The sequence below is a fragment of the Bidens hawaiensis genome, unplaced genomic scaffold (genome assembly GCF_021521415.1).
Source record: "Bidens hawaiensis isolate Kalapana, Puna unplaced genomic scaffold, B.hawaiensis_p1.1 tig00007885_1, whole genome shotgun sequence".
Lineage (NCBI taxonomy): Eukaryota > Viridiplantae > Streptophyta > Magnoliopsida > Asterales > Asteraceae > Bidens > Bidens hawaiensis.
In genome coordinates this window covers 1,029,382-1,045,642 of record NW_027491548.1, presented here as the reverse complement: position 1 = coordinate 1,045,642, position 16,261 = coordinate 1,029,382, and the positions used below count along the sequence as shown (strand labels likewise).

At 43.9% G+C, this 16,261-nt stretch overlaps 1 protein-coding gene across 1 annotated transcript; it reads left to right on the top strand.

Annotated features, from left to right (window-relative positions):
• Positions 1-5,717: 5,717 nt before the first annotated feature.
• On the top strand, positions 5,718-16,248 carry LOC143636354 (transcription factor MYB41-like). The gene is made up of 3 exons (XM_077103970.1): positions 5,718-5,910; positions 14,810-14,939; positions 15,413-16,248. Exons 1-3 carry the CDS (start codon positions 5,781-5,783, stop codon positions 16,131-16,133), a joined length of 981 nt encoding a protein of 326 aa, XP_076960085.1. The 5' UTR covers positions 5,718-5,780; the 3' UTR covers positions 16,134-16,248.
• Positions 16,249-16,261: the final 13 nt, after the last annotated feature.

Sequence of the window (16,261 nt, the reverse complement as noted above, 5' to 3'; positions counted from 1 at the left end):
GGTGCGCCACCACAACGCATGATTTTTATATTTTTAAAATATGTTAAATTGTTGTATTTAACATTGACAAACTTATTATCACTTACTACACCATCAGCATGGCACAACACGTCGGGTGTAAACGTTCTAAACATATAGCAAATCAAACGACAACAAAAAAATTGACGAACATCGAATAATAAAAAAGAGAAAAAACCACACATGTATCATAACATATATAAAACAATATAATTTTAAGAATACATATATAAAACAATATAATTTTAAGAGATCGAGTCGTATATGAAGCAAAATATAATATAATGTATTTAGTAACACATATAATACAATGCTTACAGTAATGTATATACTGTAATACTAAATACGAAAAATGCGTATGCACTGATATATACATAAAGCTAGAAAGAAAATCGTGTCAAATACATGGGGTGTCTTCCTAGTGACAAGCATCTAAAATGGTTAGAAGAGAGTTTTATTTGAAATCTTTATCTTTAAGATAAGCGACATATTATCGATGATATATTCATCTATTAGACAACTATTCCCACCTAAAAGAGCCTTATGTGAATCTTATTAGTCTTTTCTTAACTCTAAGTATATGAAGGATTACCGACGAGGGAGTGCCAATCGAAGATTTGTTTAAACAAGCAGCCACAACATTTGGACTTTCACGCATCGATGGTCTCTCGGTCTTATATCAGAAAAAATCACATTCTTTCCAGTTTAGGCCATCCATCATAGGATATTACCGACATGCGACAACATATGTAGATATTTAGTTGTCATTCCTTTTTTTTAGGGTTTTGTTTTTTCGGGGTGAAGGTGCACAAATCGGGTTTTTCAAATATGGAACCGGATATTGGCAATACCCAGGTTGGGTTCAGGTCGATCCGGGTATTGTTTCTAAAAGCCATACAATATACATCGGGTTCGGGTCGGGTATAGAACCGGGTATTATAAAACCAGGTATTTGAAAAACTCTATTTCCGGGTATTGAAAAAACCCTATTTCCGGGTTTTTCCGGGTATTTTTCGGGTATACATCATATATTTAAGGGGTTGCACTTTTTAAGGGGATTTTTGGGTATTTTTCAGTTATTTTTCGGGTAATCCGGGTATAGATCGGGTATTTGAAAAACCCGGTTTTGGGTATTGGAGAAACCCAGTTCCAGGTACGAGTTTTGGCACTGAAATGCATACCTTATGCTTACCCTACGGGTAGGGTTGGGTACGGGTACGAGTTCGGGTACTAAAAACTCGGGTATTAAAAAAACCGGTTCCGGGTATTTTTTTGGGGTCTGGTTTCGGGTACGGGTTGTTCGTGCACCTCTATTTTTGGGTATCATCGCATATTACCGACAGCTAGCCCTGCTTGCGGTGCGTACATATGATGTATATATGTGTGAACCCTCGGGTGGGCAAAAGTGAAATTGCACTAATTTTGACGTTATTTTACTAATCTCGTGAAAATAACGTTAAAAGTGACGGACGGTTAATCAGGCATCATGTAGTGGCGTTGATAGCCGAATGACAAGGGTACATGCACCGATCAGCCGGTGTCCCGATGATTGAGTGCTATGTGCCTTATGTCCAAGGCTTGATGCAAAACTACTATCGAGCCGGGGGTCTCACCGGAAGCAGCCTCTCTATCCTTATGGGGTAGAGGTAAGGCTGTCTACATCTTACCCTCCTCAGACCCTACTATAGCTTTGCTATTGGTGGGATATACTGAGTACGATGATGATGATGATGATGATGATGATCGCATATTACCGACAGACACCGTTCGTCGATGATAATGCGTATATAAACTTGATTTTCTTGCACTTGTAGTGAGTTATTACTTTTATAAATCTGAGAAAATAAAATAAATAATACAAGCATATTTAATAAAACACATAAGCATTTAGGCAATACTGGAAAGCATGTAACATGGTTTCTTATAATACTATTTATTTTAAACTAGTTAAAATGTTTAATTATAAACATGTCAAAAAAAAATATTTAAGAGACTTATATGCGTGTAAAATTAATTAATTAGGATTTTCCTGTCAGAAACTCCTTGATACTCAAAGTACGTGATTTATATATTTAAAAATTCAGTAGTAGAAATTACACATACATATATTTATTTATAAGTTCATTTGTTGATAAAAAGTTATTGGATTCCCATATGACATGCATACGTTGGAGTTGCATCATTGATAGACATACGAAGTTCCACTTCAAGTACAAGGAACACAACAATAATCAACGATGTGACATAAGATCACGGAGTATTTGTGTATGTATGTAAAAAGATGAAGAAATTACATAAACATTTCCGGTAGACAACCTAACAACCCCCTCTTTTCAACTATTCATAAGGTCAAACAATATAAAAGTCAATCCCATTAACGTGTACTATGTACGTATTGTGTATAATCAAATTGAAAGAGATCCTTTTCACTTCACAACAATATATTGCAACATATATGTTTTTCCTATATATACATGGAAAAAGTCATCTCCCTCTTGGACCTAGAGATGGTCAAAAAAACGGTCCGGGAACCGGTTTGCCGGTTTAAACCGGAAACCGGTTTTTATGAAAACCGGTTTTTTATAAACCGGTTTGACCGGTTTACAAACCGCCGGTTCGTATTTCGGTTACACATTTTAGAGCCAAAACCGGTGAACGAACCGGTTATTAAAAAAACCGGTTTTTTTTAATAACCGGTTATGGAAAAACCGGTTAACCGGTTTTTTTATAAACCGGTTTTTGACCGTTATAAAAAAACCGGTTAACCGGTTTTTCCATAACCGGTTAACCGGTTAAAAACCGGTTTTTTTTCCGTTGTATAACGGCTATATAGCCGTTTTTTTTTTTTTGACCGTTTTTTTTTTTTACCATTTTACCCCCACAAACATCTATATATAGTTTAGGTTGGGTATTGGTTAGATCACACTCGATTATACAACTCCAAACGCTCTAAACGTTTATTTCATACGCGATTATTTTGTTATCTCACGCTCAATTATACCACATTACCACTCCATACGCTCTTATTTCGTAGTCGATTATCATGGCCTCCCAAAGTGCTGCTTCATCCGTCAACATGGGTGCCTCGAACACGAGAGAAACGGTCGTTCGGGTCATCCCCACGAAACGAAACCAAGATGTTTGGCAACATTTCGACCTATGCGAAATGTCTAACGGTAGCCAAAAAGCTCGATGCAAACATTGTTTGAAGTTTTATGGCAAAGATGCAAACTCCACTTTAAAAGCGCATGTACAAAGGCCCTTTTGCAAGGCCTTGAATGACGAATCGGGAAGTAGTTCGCAGCCGGAGATGACGAATCAAGGAACGGTGTTTACGTACGACCTTGAAGCGGTACGTCAAAAGTTTTCAAACTTTGTGATTCAACAAACACTTCCTTTCAACCACTTCGACAACCCTCAATTCACGGAGATGATGCAAAAGTATGTTCAACCACGCTACCAACACGTAAGTCGTTCGACCCTTAGAAGAGATTGTCTTAAAGCATGGAAAAACGCTAAATCCGAACTAATTTCATACTTTTCAAACTTACAAACTGGTGTAAACTTAACAACGGATGTGTGGTCGGTACCTAATGGTTCGCCCGACTCCTACATTTGTGTGACGGCTCATTGGGTTGACCCCGAGTCGTGGCAAATGATGAAACGAACCGTTGCATTTCAATTGTTTGATTACCCGCACACGGGTAGAAATATTTTTAAACTCTTGGATAAAGTCATTCGACAATACAAGATTGAACATAAAATCTTTTCAATTTCGTTTGATAACGCGTCCAACAATACGGCCGCGGTTGGCCATTTAAAATTAAAGTATAAACCTATTTGTGATGGAGCGTTTTTTCATAGCCGATGCATTGCACATATTATCAACTTGGCCGTGCAAGATGGGTTAAACGTGATCGAAACGCAAAGAAACAATTTTAAAAGAATGTTACGAGATGTTTTCAGCAACAATAAAACATTTTCAAGATACAAAAAATTTTGTGTAGAAGCTAATTGTCAATGGTTGGGGCCAAATTGGGATTGTCCAACAAGATGGAACTCGACTTGTGATATGTTTGAGAAAGCCATCCAACAAAAAGAATCATTAATTGCGTTTCATCAAATTTTGTCAAGTAGGGGTAAATGTGCACCGTACGATCCTAGAAACTGGTTATTGATTGAGATCGTTACGGAGGTCCTTCAAATTTTTAAATCTTGCACAAGTAGTTTATCCGGGGTTTACTATCCAACAAGCCCCATTGCTTTACCAAAAATTGCTGTCATGTGCACAAAGTTGAGTGAACTTCATTGTAGGGGTGCACCTTATTTTGATATGGGTGTAAAAATGAAAGAAAAATTTAGAAAATATTTTCAACAACTACCCGCTGTTTTGACATGTGCTGCTGCGTTAAACCCTTGCATCAATGTTGGTGGTGTTGAAGCTTTAATAGAAAAAATTTGTGATGAGCTAGAGTTAAACGACGATCAAAACCCCTATTATAGCCAAACTTTAAAGAATGCTTTCAACACCACCTTGTCAAACATGTATGATGTTTACCTTACAAAATACGGGTCGTCTTCCCAAATTCATGACTCGTTAAGAGCTGTTGCCCAATCCCAATCCCAAACCGACCTTGAAATGGGGATGTACTACATGATTTGGGAAGACGCCGGTAAACGTCAAAAGGTAAACACCCCAAGCAGTGAACTTGGAAGGTATGGTGGTACCAACTTTGTGAAACACATGACTCCGGATGAATTTAGAAGTCTTGATTTGCTGGCTTGGTGGAGAGGTAAGGAGGATGAGTTTCCGATCCTCGCCGCCATGGCCAAAGATTTACTAACGGTCCAAGCTTCCACGGTAACTTCGGAGTCTGCTTTTTCTGTTTCTGGCAGGGTTATATCGATTAGGAGGACTCGACTCACTCCACCAGCTGTAGAGATGTCGATTTGCTACAAGGATTACTTGGACTCTTTAGATAGGGCACAACATCAACGTTCACTCGAGGGGGAAATGGAGTATGAGGCGGGCTTGTATGAAGACGAGGTCAATGAAGGACACACTCAACCAATGACCGATGAAGAAGCCGCGTACGACGATTACCTAAGGAATAGCTCGGGATCGGGTAGCGAAGAAAATTAGTTAAAGAAACAGCAAACATGGAGGCAAATAATGAGTAAGAAACAGCAAGTTGTTCATGTAATCGTGTCTAAGCATTCTTTAATGTTTGTATTTTTGAGTTACGAATATGCGATAACGATTTAATGTTTGTATTTTTAATATAAAAACTATAAATGAAAGTTATGTGTTTTTAATCTTCCAAGCAAAGAACCCTAACAACGAAAGCAAAAAATGGCTTCGGTCTTCCAAACTAAACCCTAAACCCTAAACCAAAAAAAAAAAAAAAAAAAACTGGTTAACCTAAAAACCGGTTATTAAAAAACCGGTTAATAAAAAAACCGGTTTATTAACCGGTTCTAACCGGTTTCTAAACCGGTCCTAACCGGTTAGACCGGTTAGGGTTTTGACACACAAAAACCGGTTATTAACCGGTCCGGTTATTAACCGAACCGGTTTTTTTCCGGGCAAAAAAAAACCGGTCCGGTTAATAACCGAACCGGTTTTTTTAAAAAAACCGATTTGTGCACCTCTACTTGGACCTACCACTTTCACTTTTGTCCTTAATTAGTCATTAAGATAAAGTCTATATATTCGTTAAGATATATCTACAAGGAAACAGTTACTAAACAAACAGCAAGAAATGAGAAAGTTATTACAATCTGAAAATGAGCTCAAGAAAGGGCCTTGGACTGAGGAAGAAGATCTCAAACTCATCCAGTATGTTCAAAAACATGGACCTGGCCAATGGCGTAACCTTCCCAAGAAAGCCGGTAATTAGCCTCTCGATCGCTTGTGTACTTACCTTCGGGTATTATTGAATCGTCTTATATGTAGCTGAAGAGGTAGGTCCCAGCAGAGCCCGGTTGGACCCGCAAGACTCACCTTGAAAAGGGACGTCTGCGCAGTTGAACCCGCAAGACTCCTTAACGGACGTCTGCGCGGTTGAACCCGCAAGACTTAACTTAAAGGGACGTCTGCGCCGAGACCAACTGGATCCGCAGGACCCACCATGCTCAGAGACGTGACGTCCTTACGCGCAGTACGCAAGCTGTTCCCGCAGGAAAAGCCTCCCAATGGTGAAGTACTCTGCCCAGCCGGGAATACTCCCGCCCAAATGAGCCAGTCCGTACGATACTGGAGGATCTTTTGTACTGTACCTGACAAGGTATGGACAAAAGATCTGACCAAAGATACGACAGCTCACTGACAACAGTATGACGAGCAGCACGCTCTTGTACTGTATGTCACTATTAGCCGCTGCCTACTCACCAACCTGTCGGAGGAAGTGCATAGCCTGCTGTTGGTGGAACAGGAATAGTACACAGCCGGCCTGGTCACTATCAGCCGCTGCCTACCCACCAACTACCAGCATGGCATGTGCGTAGCCCACAGTTGGCAGAACAGGAACACTATTCAGCCGGTTGTACCTTCTTGGAAACCTACCTTCGGCTATAAATACTCCAACACCTTGGAATGGTGTCTCATCTTATCTCATCTTATATCTTATACCTGATATCTGCTCTAGTCATTCTCTTAATATACACTTATATTCAAGAGCAATCTAGTCTGATTCTCACGCCGGAGGGTGGTCACAAGGAGGTACCCCCCCTTCTCAGTGACGAGCTCACGGTGTCTGTTTTGCAGGTTATCAGAAGAACCATCTTTGCCGAATCTAACCCCTCGTGGGAAACATCTATTTAACCCCCAGGTTCTCCGTAATCTGCCCGGGGTCGATTAGTGTTTCTTCATTGGCGCCATCCGTGCATAAAAGCTAGAACTTAATCCTTTTCAGTTTTCTCAAAACTTCTGGAAAGATGGTTAAAGAAACTCCGGTAACCACAACCCCAGCTACTGGGGGGATATCGGCGACTACACAGTTTTTACGAACACTACCCCGGTTACCCAAGCTGGGGCAAGTGCAGTAAATAATCTCTCACTGGGATTCACCGATACCCAGTTAGAGAGACAACGAACGAGGCTCCCCCGCCAAACACTCGATGAAGTTAAAGCGTGGGCGGAAGCACGTCAAAAAGAATTCCAAGCAGAGTTGGATGAACGCTTACGTTCACTCCAACAGGCTGATAAATTCGGAGAATACTTGGACGATGATTCGGAGGAATCCGATAGTGACGCAAACCCTCGTCATAGGGCGAAAGAGAAGCGTAAGGAAACGGACTCCCAGCCGAGAAGGCATTTTGGAGAAACCTTCAAACCAAAAAATGCGGGTGGAAACCCACGTGACTTCTCCAAAACATTTACACCAACTGCTGCAAAGGCGGGAACGTCCAAATTTGCAAGGGACATTGCGGAAGCAATCGTCCCGAAAAGTGCCAAACAGATGTCCAACATCGGCACTTACAATGGTATATCTGATCCAGACGATCATTTGAACAGGTTCATAGCGGGGGCAACCGTCAGTAGTTGGACGGAACCTACGTGGTGTTACATGTTCCAAATGACGCTTGTTGGGGCAGCTAGAGCGTGGTTTGATCGTCTACCGGTCCACCACATCTACGATTGGGAAGACTTCCAGCAGAAGTTTAGCCAACACTTCAGCCAACAAAGAAAGTATACCGAAGAGCAATGGACAATCCTCAATTGCATTTGAGAGGAAGATGAATCTTTGCCAGACTTCATCACTCGCTTCAACTCAAAGAAGCTAAGTATGGGTAATATTAGTGAAGATCTTGTTCGCGCTGCTTTCATCCAGGGCGAGAAAGACCCAGAGCTCATCCGCACCTTAACGGGTAGAGATGGCATGCCATCCACATGGGATGCCATCATGACAGCAGCTAAACGCTTTGCGGAAACGGAGAAGCGACTGGTTAGAGATCTCCCCCAGAGCACAAACCTCTACACCCAGAAAACAAGAGAAGACAACGTCCTTACCGCTCGACTAAACAAAAAGCGGAAGCTAGGCATTTGGCAGTCAAGGGTAAACTTTGACACCTCATCCGGCTTGCAACATTGTTTTGGCGGAGGGGATAACGTACAGTCGAACCAGAACTCCAGATGGACGCCACTCACTAAAAGCGTCACCGAGATATTCGCCACTGAGAAGCTCCCATGGCCAAAGGCTCCAATAATCCGACATCGTCACAATGCTGATCGGAGCAAATACTGTGACTTTCACAGGACAAAAGGCCACAACACTGAAGAATGCACAGACGTAAAGGACATCGTCGAAGCATTTGTCAGAGATGGGACGCTCGCGCACCTCGTGGCGTAACGAACGCTGAGCAGGCTGATGCGTGTAGAACCCCAGTTGGGAAAACATGAATAAAATTGCAGCTTCAATGTTGGAGACTACATACTGCGTAAACAACGAGATCCCGAACCAGATGCATATCGGCTCGATGGCACTCCCATCCCAACAACATGTAAGGGAGCTCAATTACACAGTTTGCATGTAGATCAATTCCAAACTTGTAAAGAAAAGGCCCAGAGCCACTTCTAATGGAAATGATTCTCCTTAAAACATTGATGCTGATGATCTTACATTTATACTTATTAACTTTCCACACTGATATGCCGGTCTTCACCGCATACATAAGTGGGGAAGTCGTTGCTTGTGGAAGGCGGCAAAACCCGCATAAACACAAAAAACGGCAAACCTTCACGCAGGTCAGTCATAGGTGAAGTTTGGTCATCCCACTAAATGAAAGTGCCGGTCCTAACCGCACAAATCATGATAGAGGAAACCGAACTAACCTATTGACAACCGCGCGTCGAACGGTTAATTTATTCAAAACACCGATGCCGGTTTTCACCGCATAAATAAGTGTAAAGAAGTTGCTTGTGGAAGGCGGCAAAACCCGCATAAACACAAAACGGCAAACCTTCACGCAGGTCAGTCATAGGTAAAGTTTGGTGATCCCACTAAATGAAAGTGTCGGTCCTAACCGCACAAATCATGATAGAAGAAACCGAACTAACCTATTAACAACCACGCGTCGAACGGTTAACCTAGTCAAAATACTTAGAAGATTTCTAAAGAAAAGATGAGGAAAACCTCCACGCAGGTCAGATATAGGTAAAGTTTAGTCATCCTAAGTGCAAGTGACGGTCTTACCCGCACAATCACGAATGAGGAAGCAAAACTTCAACCTATTGTCTACCACGTTCAAAGGTTAACTTATTCAGAACACTTGGAAGGTTGCTAATTTAAACTAAAGTATGCATGAGCAAGTCATATAACATTTATAAAGCAAGTCATCCAGTGAAAAAAGATTTATATTTCATAATAATTCAAGTATTACAAGAATGGCCGGGAACTACCCGCCTACATGAATATAAATCTATACAATGTAAACCTATCCTAACAGTGGGAAGGGATCTTAAGGTTCAAGCTTCAGGACCACTCCCTCCAAACCCACTTGTACCCGCACCATCAGTTGGCTGTGGCGGTTCAAGGAAGGTCTTTAGAATGGCTAGCCCATCATCAGCAGCAGCAACTTCGTTCACCTTCTCCACCACCGGATGCGGGAAGGCGGCATACTGATTCACTGCTTGGTCATATACAGCTTCAGTATCAACATCATATAAAGGGAAGTTGGAAGGCGGGATGCCTTTCTCAACGAACCCTAGACCAAGCAGGAAGCCGGCCTTTTCCTCATCCTCATGAGAAGCGTTGAGGGCTGCGCTCATGGCATCGTCGTATGATGTGTCCGTGAAGACTCGATGCACAACCTACAAGAAAAAATACAAGTATCAAAACCTTTTCTATTTACAAAGAAAAGCGTAAAGATATTATGAAATTACGCATACCTGAGACAACGCTTCTCGAAGAAGCCATTCCTTGGCAACCAGAGCCTCCTGGAGGGCAGCTTGAGCTTGGTTACGGGCGCGTTCGGCTTCACTTTTGTTAAGGTTGGCGAGCAACACTTCCTTAGCAGCAGCCTCTTCAACGCCCTTTAGCTTCCGCTCAGTGTGGTCAAGCACGCCCCTCTGGTCCAAGATCTCTTGGAGCTTCTTGGCGTCTTCCATAGCCAAGGCATCATGAGCCTGCTGGAGCCTCTCTAGCTTGGCTTTAAGCTCCTCATTCTCAATGCGTAGAGGCTCGGCAACAGCTTCAGCCTTGGTGGCCCTCTCAGTTGCGTTCCGTGCAGTTTCCTTAGCCAGCCGAAGCTGTTCGTTAACAGCTTGGGCAGCCTTGGAACGGGCCTCGAGCCGGGCCTGAACTTCAACCTCGAGGGCCTTGAAGGCCTTCTCGTTTTCCGCAGCCATTGCGGTAAGCCTCTTGTTCTCCTCCCGGACAGCCCGCGCCTGAGCTACTTCTTGGATACGAGCTGCTTTTAACTTGTCGTTTTCACGACAAAGCAGCTCGACGCGCGGCTGCATCCGGGCCAGGAGAATCCGAAGCTCATTGGTTAGCCTACCCTCCTGGTAGCTAGCCATTGCTTCCCCCAACGCACCACTGGGAGCTGCGTGACGAGCCCACTCCACGCACTCCACAGGCGTGCGAAGGGTTGTTCCTCGGCGGATGTTCCATCGTGGAACATACACTTCATTGGAATCCGACACTGCAAAAAAAAAAAAGCAGTTAGGAAAAGATGATATATATATAAAAAAAAGGCCAAAAGAACCCTACGCACCTGTAGGGTCGACAACAGGCCGATAGCCGCCAAACCCATCACCTGAACCCAAGGGAAATCCATCCAAGAGGTCAGGCAGATGGGAAGGAGGCAGAGGTTGGCGAGAAGCCCCAAGCATACCTGAAGGACCGACCGTAGTCGCCGGCGCCGGAGGAGGCATAGCGGAGGCCGCCGTGGTAGAAACCAGCGGAGGTGAACTCACCGGAGGTGAACTCACAACCGCGGCCGCGGCTGCGGAAGAATCCACAGAAACATTCACCGCCGGCTCAGTGAAAGAATCAGTGAATATGGCACTGACAGCCGGCGGAGATGTCGTCACAGTTGGAATAGTTGGCTCAACTGGGTGAGCAACTGAACCAACTGAAGCAGGCGCAGCCGCCTGGGTCATCGCCTCAGGTAGGTTGACCAAGCCTACAGTCATGGGTCCGGAGGTGCTCCTCCCCGCTCCACCCTGGAATGCGGTAGCATCAACGCCTGTACAAAGAAGATAATAAGTATAATGGCGGAAAGATATGAAGTTAAAAGTAAAGGAAGTTTGTACTTACGGGTTTTCTTGAGCCTAAAAGTGCGAACAGGCGGGGACGAACCCGATGGAGCCGGCCTCTTCACGCCGCTCACCGTCGTCGTCCTGGGATGCTCGGAGGTGACAGTCGTCTCAGCCTCCGGAGCAGTGGTCTTATCACCACCAGGGTTCCCCGCCACCTCCTCGCTTTCGGTCTCTGAATCAGACCGATGCACCGGATCGGCAGTGGAGGCAACCTTCGCCTTCCCCTTCCCGCCGGCAGCCTTCTTTTTCCGCACCAACGGAGGACCATCTGCGGATTCCTCATCAGAAGATGACAAGATTAGAGGAATTCCAGCAGAGGTTTCAGCATTGAGAGGTCGAGGGTTGAATAACTCCTTACCTGGCCGCGTGGCGCTCAGAATGGGGTGGCCTGGCGGGTAGACCTCCACAAACCGATCCCTCGTTTGCTCCAAGATGGGCAACTCGTTCTCATCGAGAGCACGAGTACCCATCCGAGCGGGACCATCACTCTCCCGCGGCTGCAGGAGAGACTGCAAGTCGTTTCCCTCTGAAATAAAAAAAAGAAACAGTTAGAAGAAAAACCTATATCAACAAAGAAGACAGAGCATACCGTAGGGATAGAGTTCAAACCGTATTCGAGGACGATGGGAACCTGTGACGCCTCCTTCCACACCCGGCTCATCCCGAGCATCGCCATCCCAGACTCCGCAAACCGGTACACCGGAGTCTGGACCCGGGAGATCTTGGCGAACCACTCCGCCTCTTGGTAGTTGAGGGCGTGAAGGGCGGGGAGTGCTCTACCATTCTTTAACGTCATCGCAAGGGGGACGACGCGAGCGGAGATATAAAAAAAACTCCCGCTTCCACGACCGAAGACTGCGCTCGGTTGCGCAGATCTTCAGACCCTTGATCCGATTGACCAAGGTATACCACCCCTGGATGCACCTCCAAGAATAGAAGGTCATCAGGCGGTCAACATGGGGCTCCACGCCCAGAATGAGGCACACCCACTCAAAGTGGCGGATCTTGGCGATCGCCATCGGGTGTACCTCCGTCAAATGCACACCGTGCCTCTCCAAGACACGGTATACAAACTTCGTCAATGGGAACCTGAGATTCCCATAAACGAAGAATGCAGCATACACCCCTATTTTTCCCTTGGGGGCATCGTACACCGTCTGGTGTGGCTCCGGAAACTCAGGCTCGAACGACTCGAGCATGAACTTCCGGACGATGTACTGAAAAAACTCGGCAGGAAGAGCACACTGGCACTCGCCAGCAGTGCTCTTGTCGTCCTTATCGGAAGTGGACGACGGATTCTCGACGAACACGTCAGACTCCTCGGCAAAAGAAGACATTCTGGAAGGATGAAAGGCAACGATTTCAAAGAATATTCGCCGGAAATCGCTTAGAAGGAGAAGATATAAGTGAAAGTGTGGATTACAAAGGACCCTCTCCCCCTTTATATACTCATCGCAATAAATGCGATGAATTTAATGCGGAAGAGAGAGAAATCGCAGGTGCAATGAAACTATAACACGTGGCAAAGAGCAAGCTGGCAACAGTTGTTGAAAGGACGCGTGCCATTAATTTCGCGGCCACGCGCCCGAAAATTCACGCCCACGCGCCTGAAAAAGCGCCTGGAATGACCATATACTGTCACGTCGCCATAACTTCCTGCACGTCCTGACACTGTCAGAAGAAACCGTCGGACGACGTTTCAACAGTTTGGACTGTTCTTATCCTTTCACCAACTCTTCGAATTTCAAAAAGATTCAAAAGTAAGCGGGAAAATACCCCTTACCTTGGCAACCAAGTAACCATAAGACGGGTGCGAGTACAGTGTCAAGGCAAAACCCTTCACATACTTAACACCCATAGGGAATTGAAGCCAAGAATACCTCGGCAACCAAGTAACCATAAGATGGGTGCGAGTACAGTGTCAAGGCAAAACCCTTCACATACTTAGCACCCGCAGGGAATTGAAGCCAGGAATACCTTGGAAGTAAAGTAACTATAAGACGAGTGCGGGTACAGTGTCAAGGCAAAACCCTTCACATACCTAGCACTCCGCAGGGAATTGAAACCAAGAAGGATCTTCTGGGCAGTGTTTGCGGAAACGGGAATAACATCCCTGCATAGCGGGAACGTCGAGAACTAGATTGTTTGAACCTCCAAGATGGAATTGGTTGTTTAAACATAATTGATCACTATGTTTAAAACTACCAAAACCTCATGGAGAATCTACACAAGTGGAACTCAACGCTCCTGACTTGCGAGGAGGTTACAGACCTACCCGCAGCACACCCAAAGATCAAGCAGAAAAGTCGGGAATTTCTGCACGTGACATTAGGACTTCCGCGGGAAGAATCCCCATGGAAAACCTTAAAACTAAAACCTTTTCAAAACCCCTTGTTTAAGTCCAAAAGTTCACCTCACTTATTAACAATTCCTGAGAAGAACATTGGACTGGGGGGACTTGAAGAGGTAGGTCCCAGCAGAGCCCGGTTGGACCCGCAAGACTCACCTTGAAAAGGGACGTCTGCGCAGTTGAACCCGCAAGACTCCTTAACGGACGTCTGCGCGGTTGAACCCGCAAGACTTAACTTAAAGGGACGTCTGCGCCGAGACCAACTGGATCCGCAGGACCCACCATGCTCAGAGACGTGACGTCCTTACGCGCAGTACGCAAGCTGTTCCCGCAGGAAAAGCCTCCCAATGGTGAAGTACTCTGCCTGTTCCCGCAGCTGCGGATACAAGCCATCAGGGAAGGCTACATGCGCAGCAAAGCTACACGCACAAGGCACTTAACTCTTAATAATAATTCAGTAATGTCACCTGAAGAAGGAATGAGCAAAGCCGGGAATACTCCCGCCCAAATGAGCCAGTCCGTACGATACTGGAGGATCTTTTGTACTGTACCTGACGAGGTATGGACAAAAGATCTGACCAAAGATACGACAGCTCACTGACAACAGTATGACGAGCAGCACGCTCTTGTACTGTATGTCACTATTAGCCGCTGTCTACTCACCAACCTGTCGGAGGACGTGCATAGCCTGCAGTTGGTGGAACAGGAATAGTACACAGCCGGCCTGGTCACTATCAGCCGCTGCCTACCCACCAACTACCAGCATGGCATGTGCGTAGCCCACAGTTGGCAGAACAGGAACACTATTCAGCCGGCTGTACCTTCTTGGAAACCTACATTCGGCTATAAATACTCCAACACCTTGGAATGGTATCTCATCTTATCTCATCTTATATCTTATACCTGATATCTGCTCTAGTCATTCTCTTAATATACACTTATATTCAAGAGCAATCTAGTCTGATTCTCACGCCGGAGGGTGGTCACAAGGAGGTACCCCCCCCCCCTTCTCAGTGACGAGCTCACGGTGTCTGTTTTGCAGGTTATCAGAAGAACCATCTTTGCCGGATCTAACCCCTCGTGGGAAACATCTATTTAACCCCCAGGTTCTCCGTAATCTTCCCGGGGTCGATTAGTGTTTCTTCAGTAGCTAACCTTTGATTATAAATGTATAATAGGGCTTAAAAGATGTGGAAAGAGTTGTCGGCTTCGGTGGATAAATTACTTGAGGCCTGGTATAAAGAGAGGAAGATTTTCTTTTGAAGAAGAAGAGACTATCATCCAACTTCATAGTGTTCTTGGAAATAAGTAAATTCTTTTTTTTCTTTTTTTATTGATGAACACACTCTCTACTTTAGACCTTTCTAAAAAATAATTAAAATAGTTAAGTAGGTGGTTTACAATTCAGCTAAGTACTTTAGCTATTTTTATACTTGACTAAGTTTGCTATCCAGACAAGCGAACTCATGCAACAAATTGTTTTGGAGTTTGTTTCCATAAGAGTTTTTCACCAATTTTAAATTTTCGCTTACAGTTTCTCACCATATTCTATAGTTCACTTGTATAGAACTACGAAAACTTAAAATAAACACCTAAAAAAATACTTATCTAATTCCAAAAATTCCAACTAAACTAATCACAAATTACCTAGTTTAATAGTGTCTAACTGTCTATAAAGGAGATGTTCTTTAACCATTAAGATTTTTCAATGAAAAATGCCATTTTTTTTCTCAATAGTTTTAAGGACTAATCTTTTCCATTTTCAACATGATTGAATACAGATGGCCAGCAATTGCCGCTCGTTTACCTGGAAGAACTGATAATGAAATTAAGAACTACTGGAACACCCACATCAGTAAAAAGCTACTACAGCATGGAATTGATCCGGTGACTCACACTCCTCGTGTAGACTTGTTCGAATTTTCATCCATACTCAATTCTGTTAACCTCCAAAGTCTAGTAAATCCTCAAGTTCAAAAGCTTCTCACCATCTTAGCATCATCATCAAAAAATGTAAACCAAGAGTTGTTACTCGATAACCACATATACCCTATGAATCCATATCAAAATCATCATAACACAAATTTTAATTTCACCCCTTCTAATCTCCAAAGCACCCTTTTGAATCAAAGACACCCCATGCATGCAAATGCTATGCAAAACATTCCTGAAAACTCGTTAAACATGAGCGGCAAAAATAGTGAAACTAGTGAAGATATTTTGATGCGTGCATGCTTAACAAGTGATTGTTTTAGTATCCCAAATGACATCAACAATCAATCTACGTCCAGTTTTCAGGCTTCATGTACGGATAATATAATTTCCAGTAGCCAAAAGTTCAGCTACGAGTCGGTCTTAGACTCACCCATGTCAAGTGCTACACCATTAATTTCGTCATCAATGCTCATCAATAATAACAGCACCGAGGATGAGAGAGAAAGCTACTGCAGCATGTTTAACTTAGACATTCAAAATAGTATAGAGTTTAATAGTCCCATATAGCTAGTTACGAGATGTATTGTAAATTACATAGATTTGTTGAATGAACCGTATAGTTTTATACCTTTAAAATATAAACTTACAGTATTGTACGTTGTTGATGTTATGGTTGTTGTTGTTGGTGATGGTGA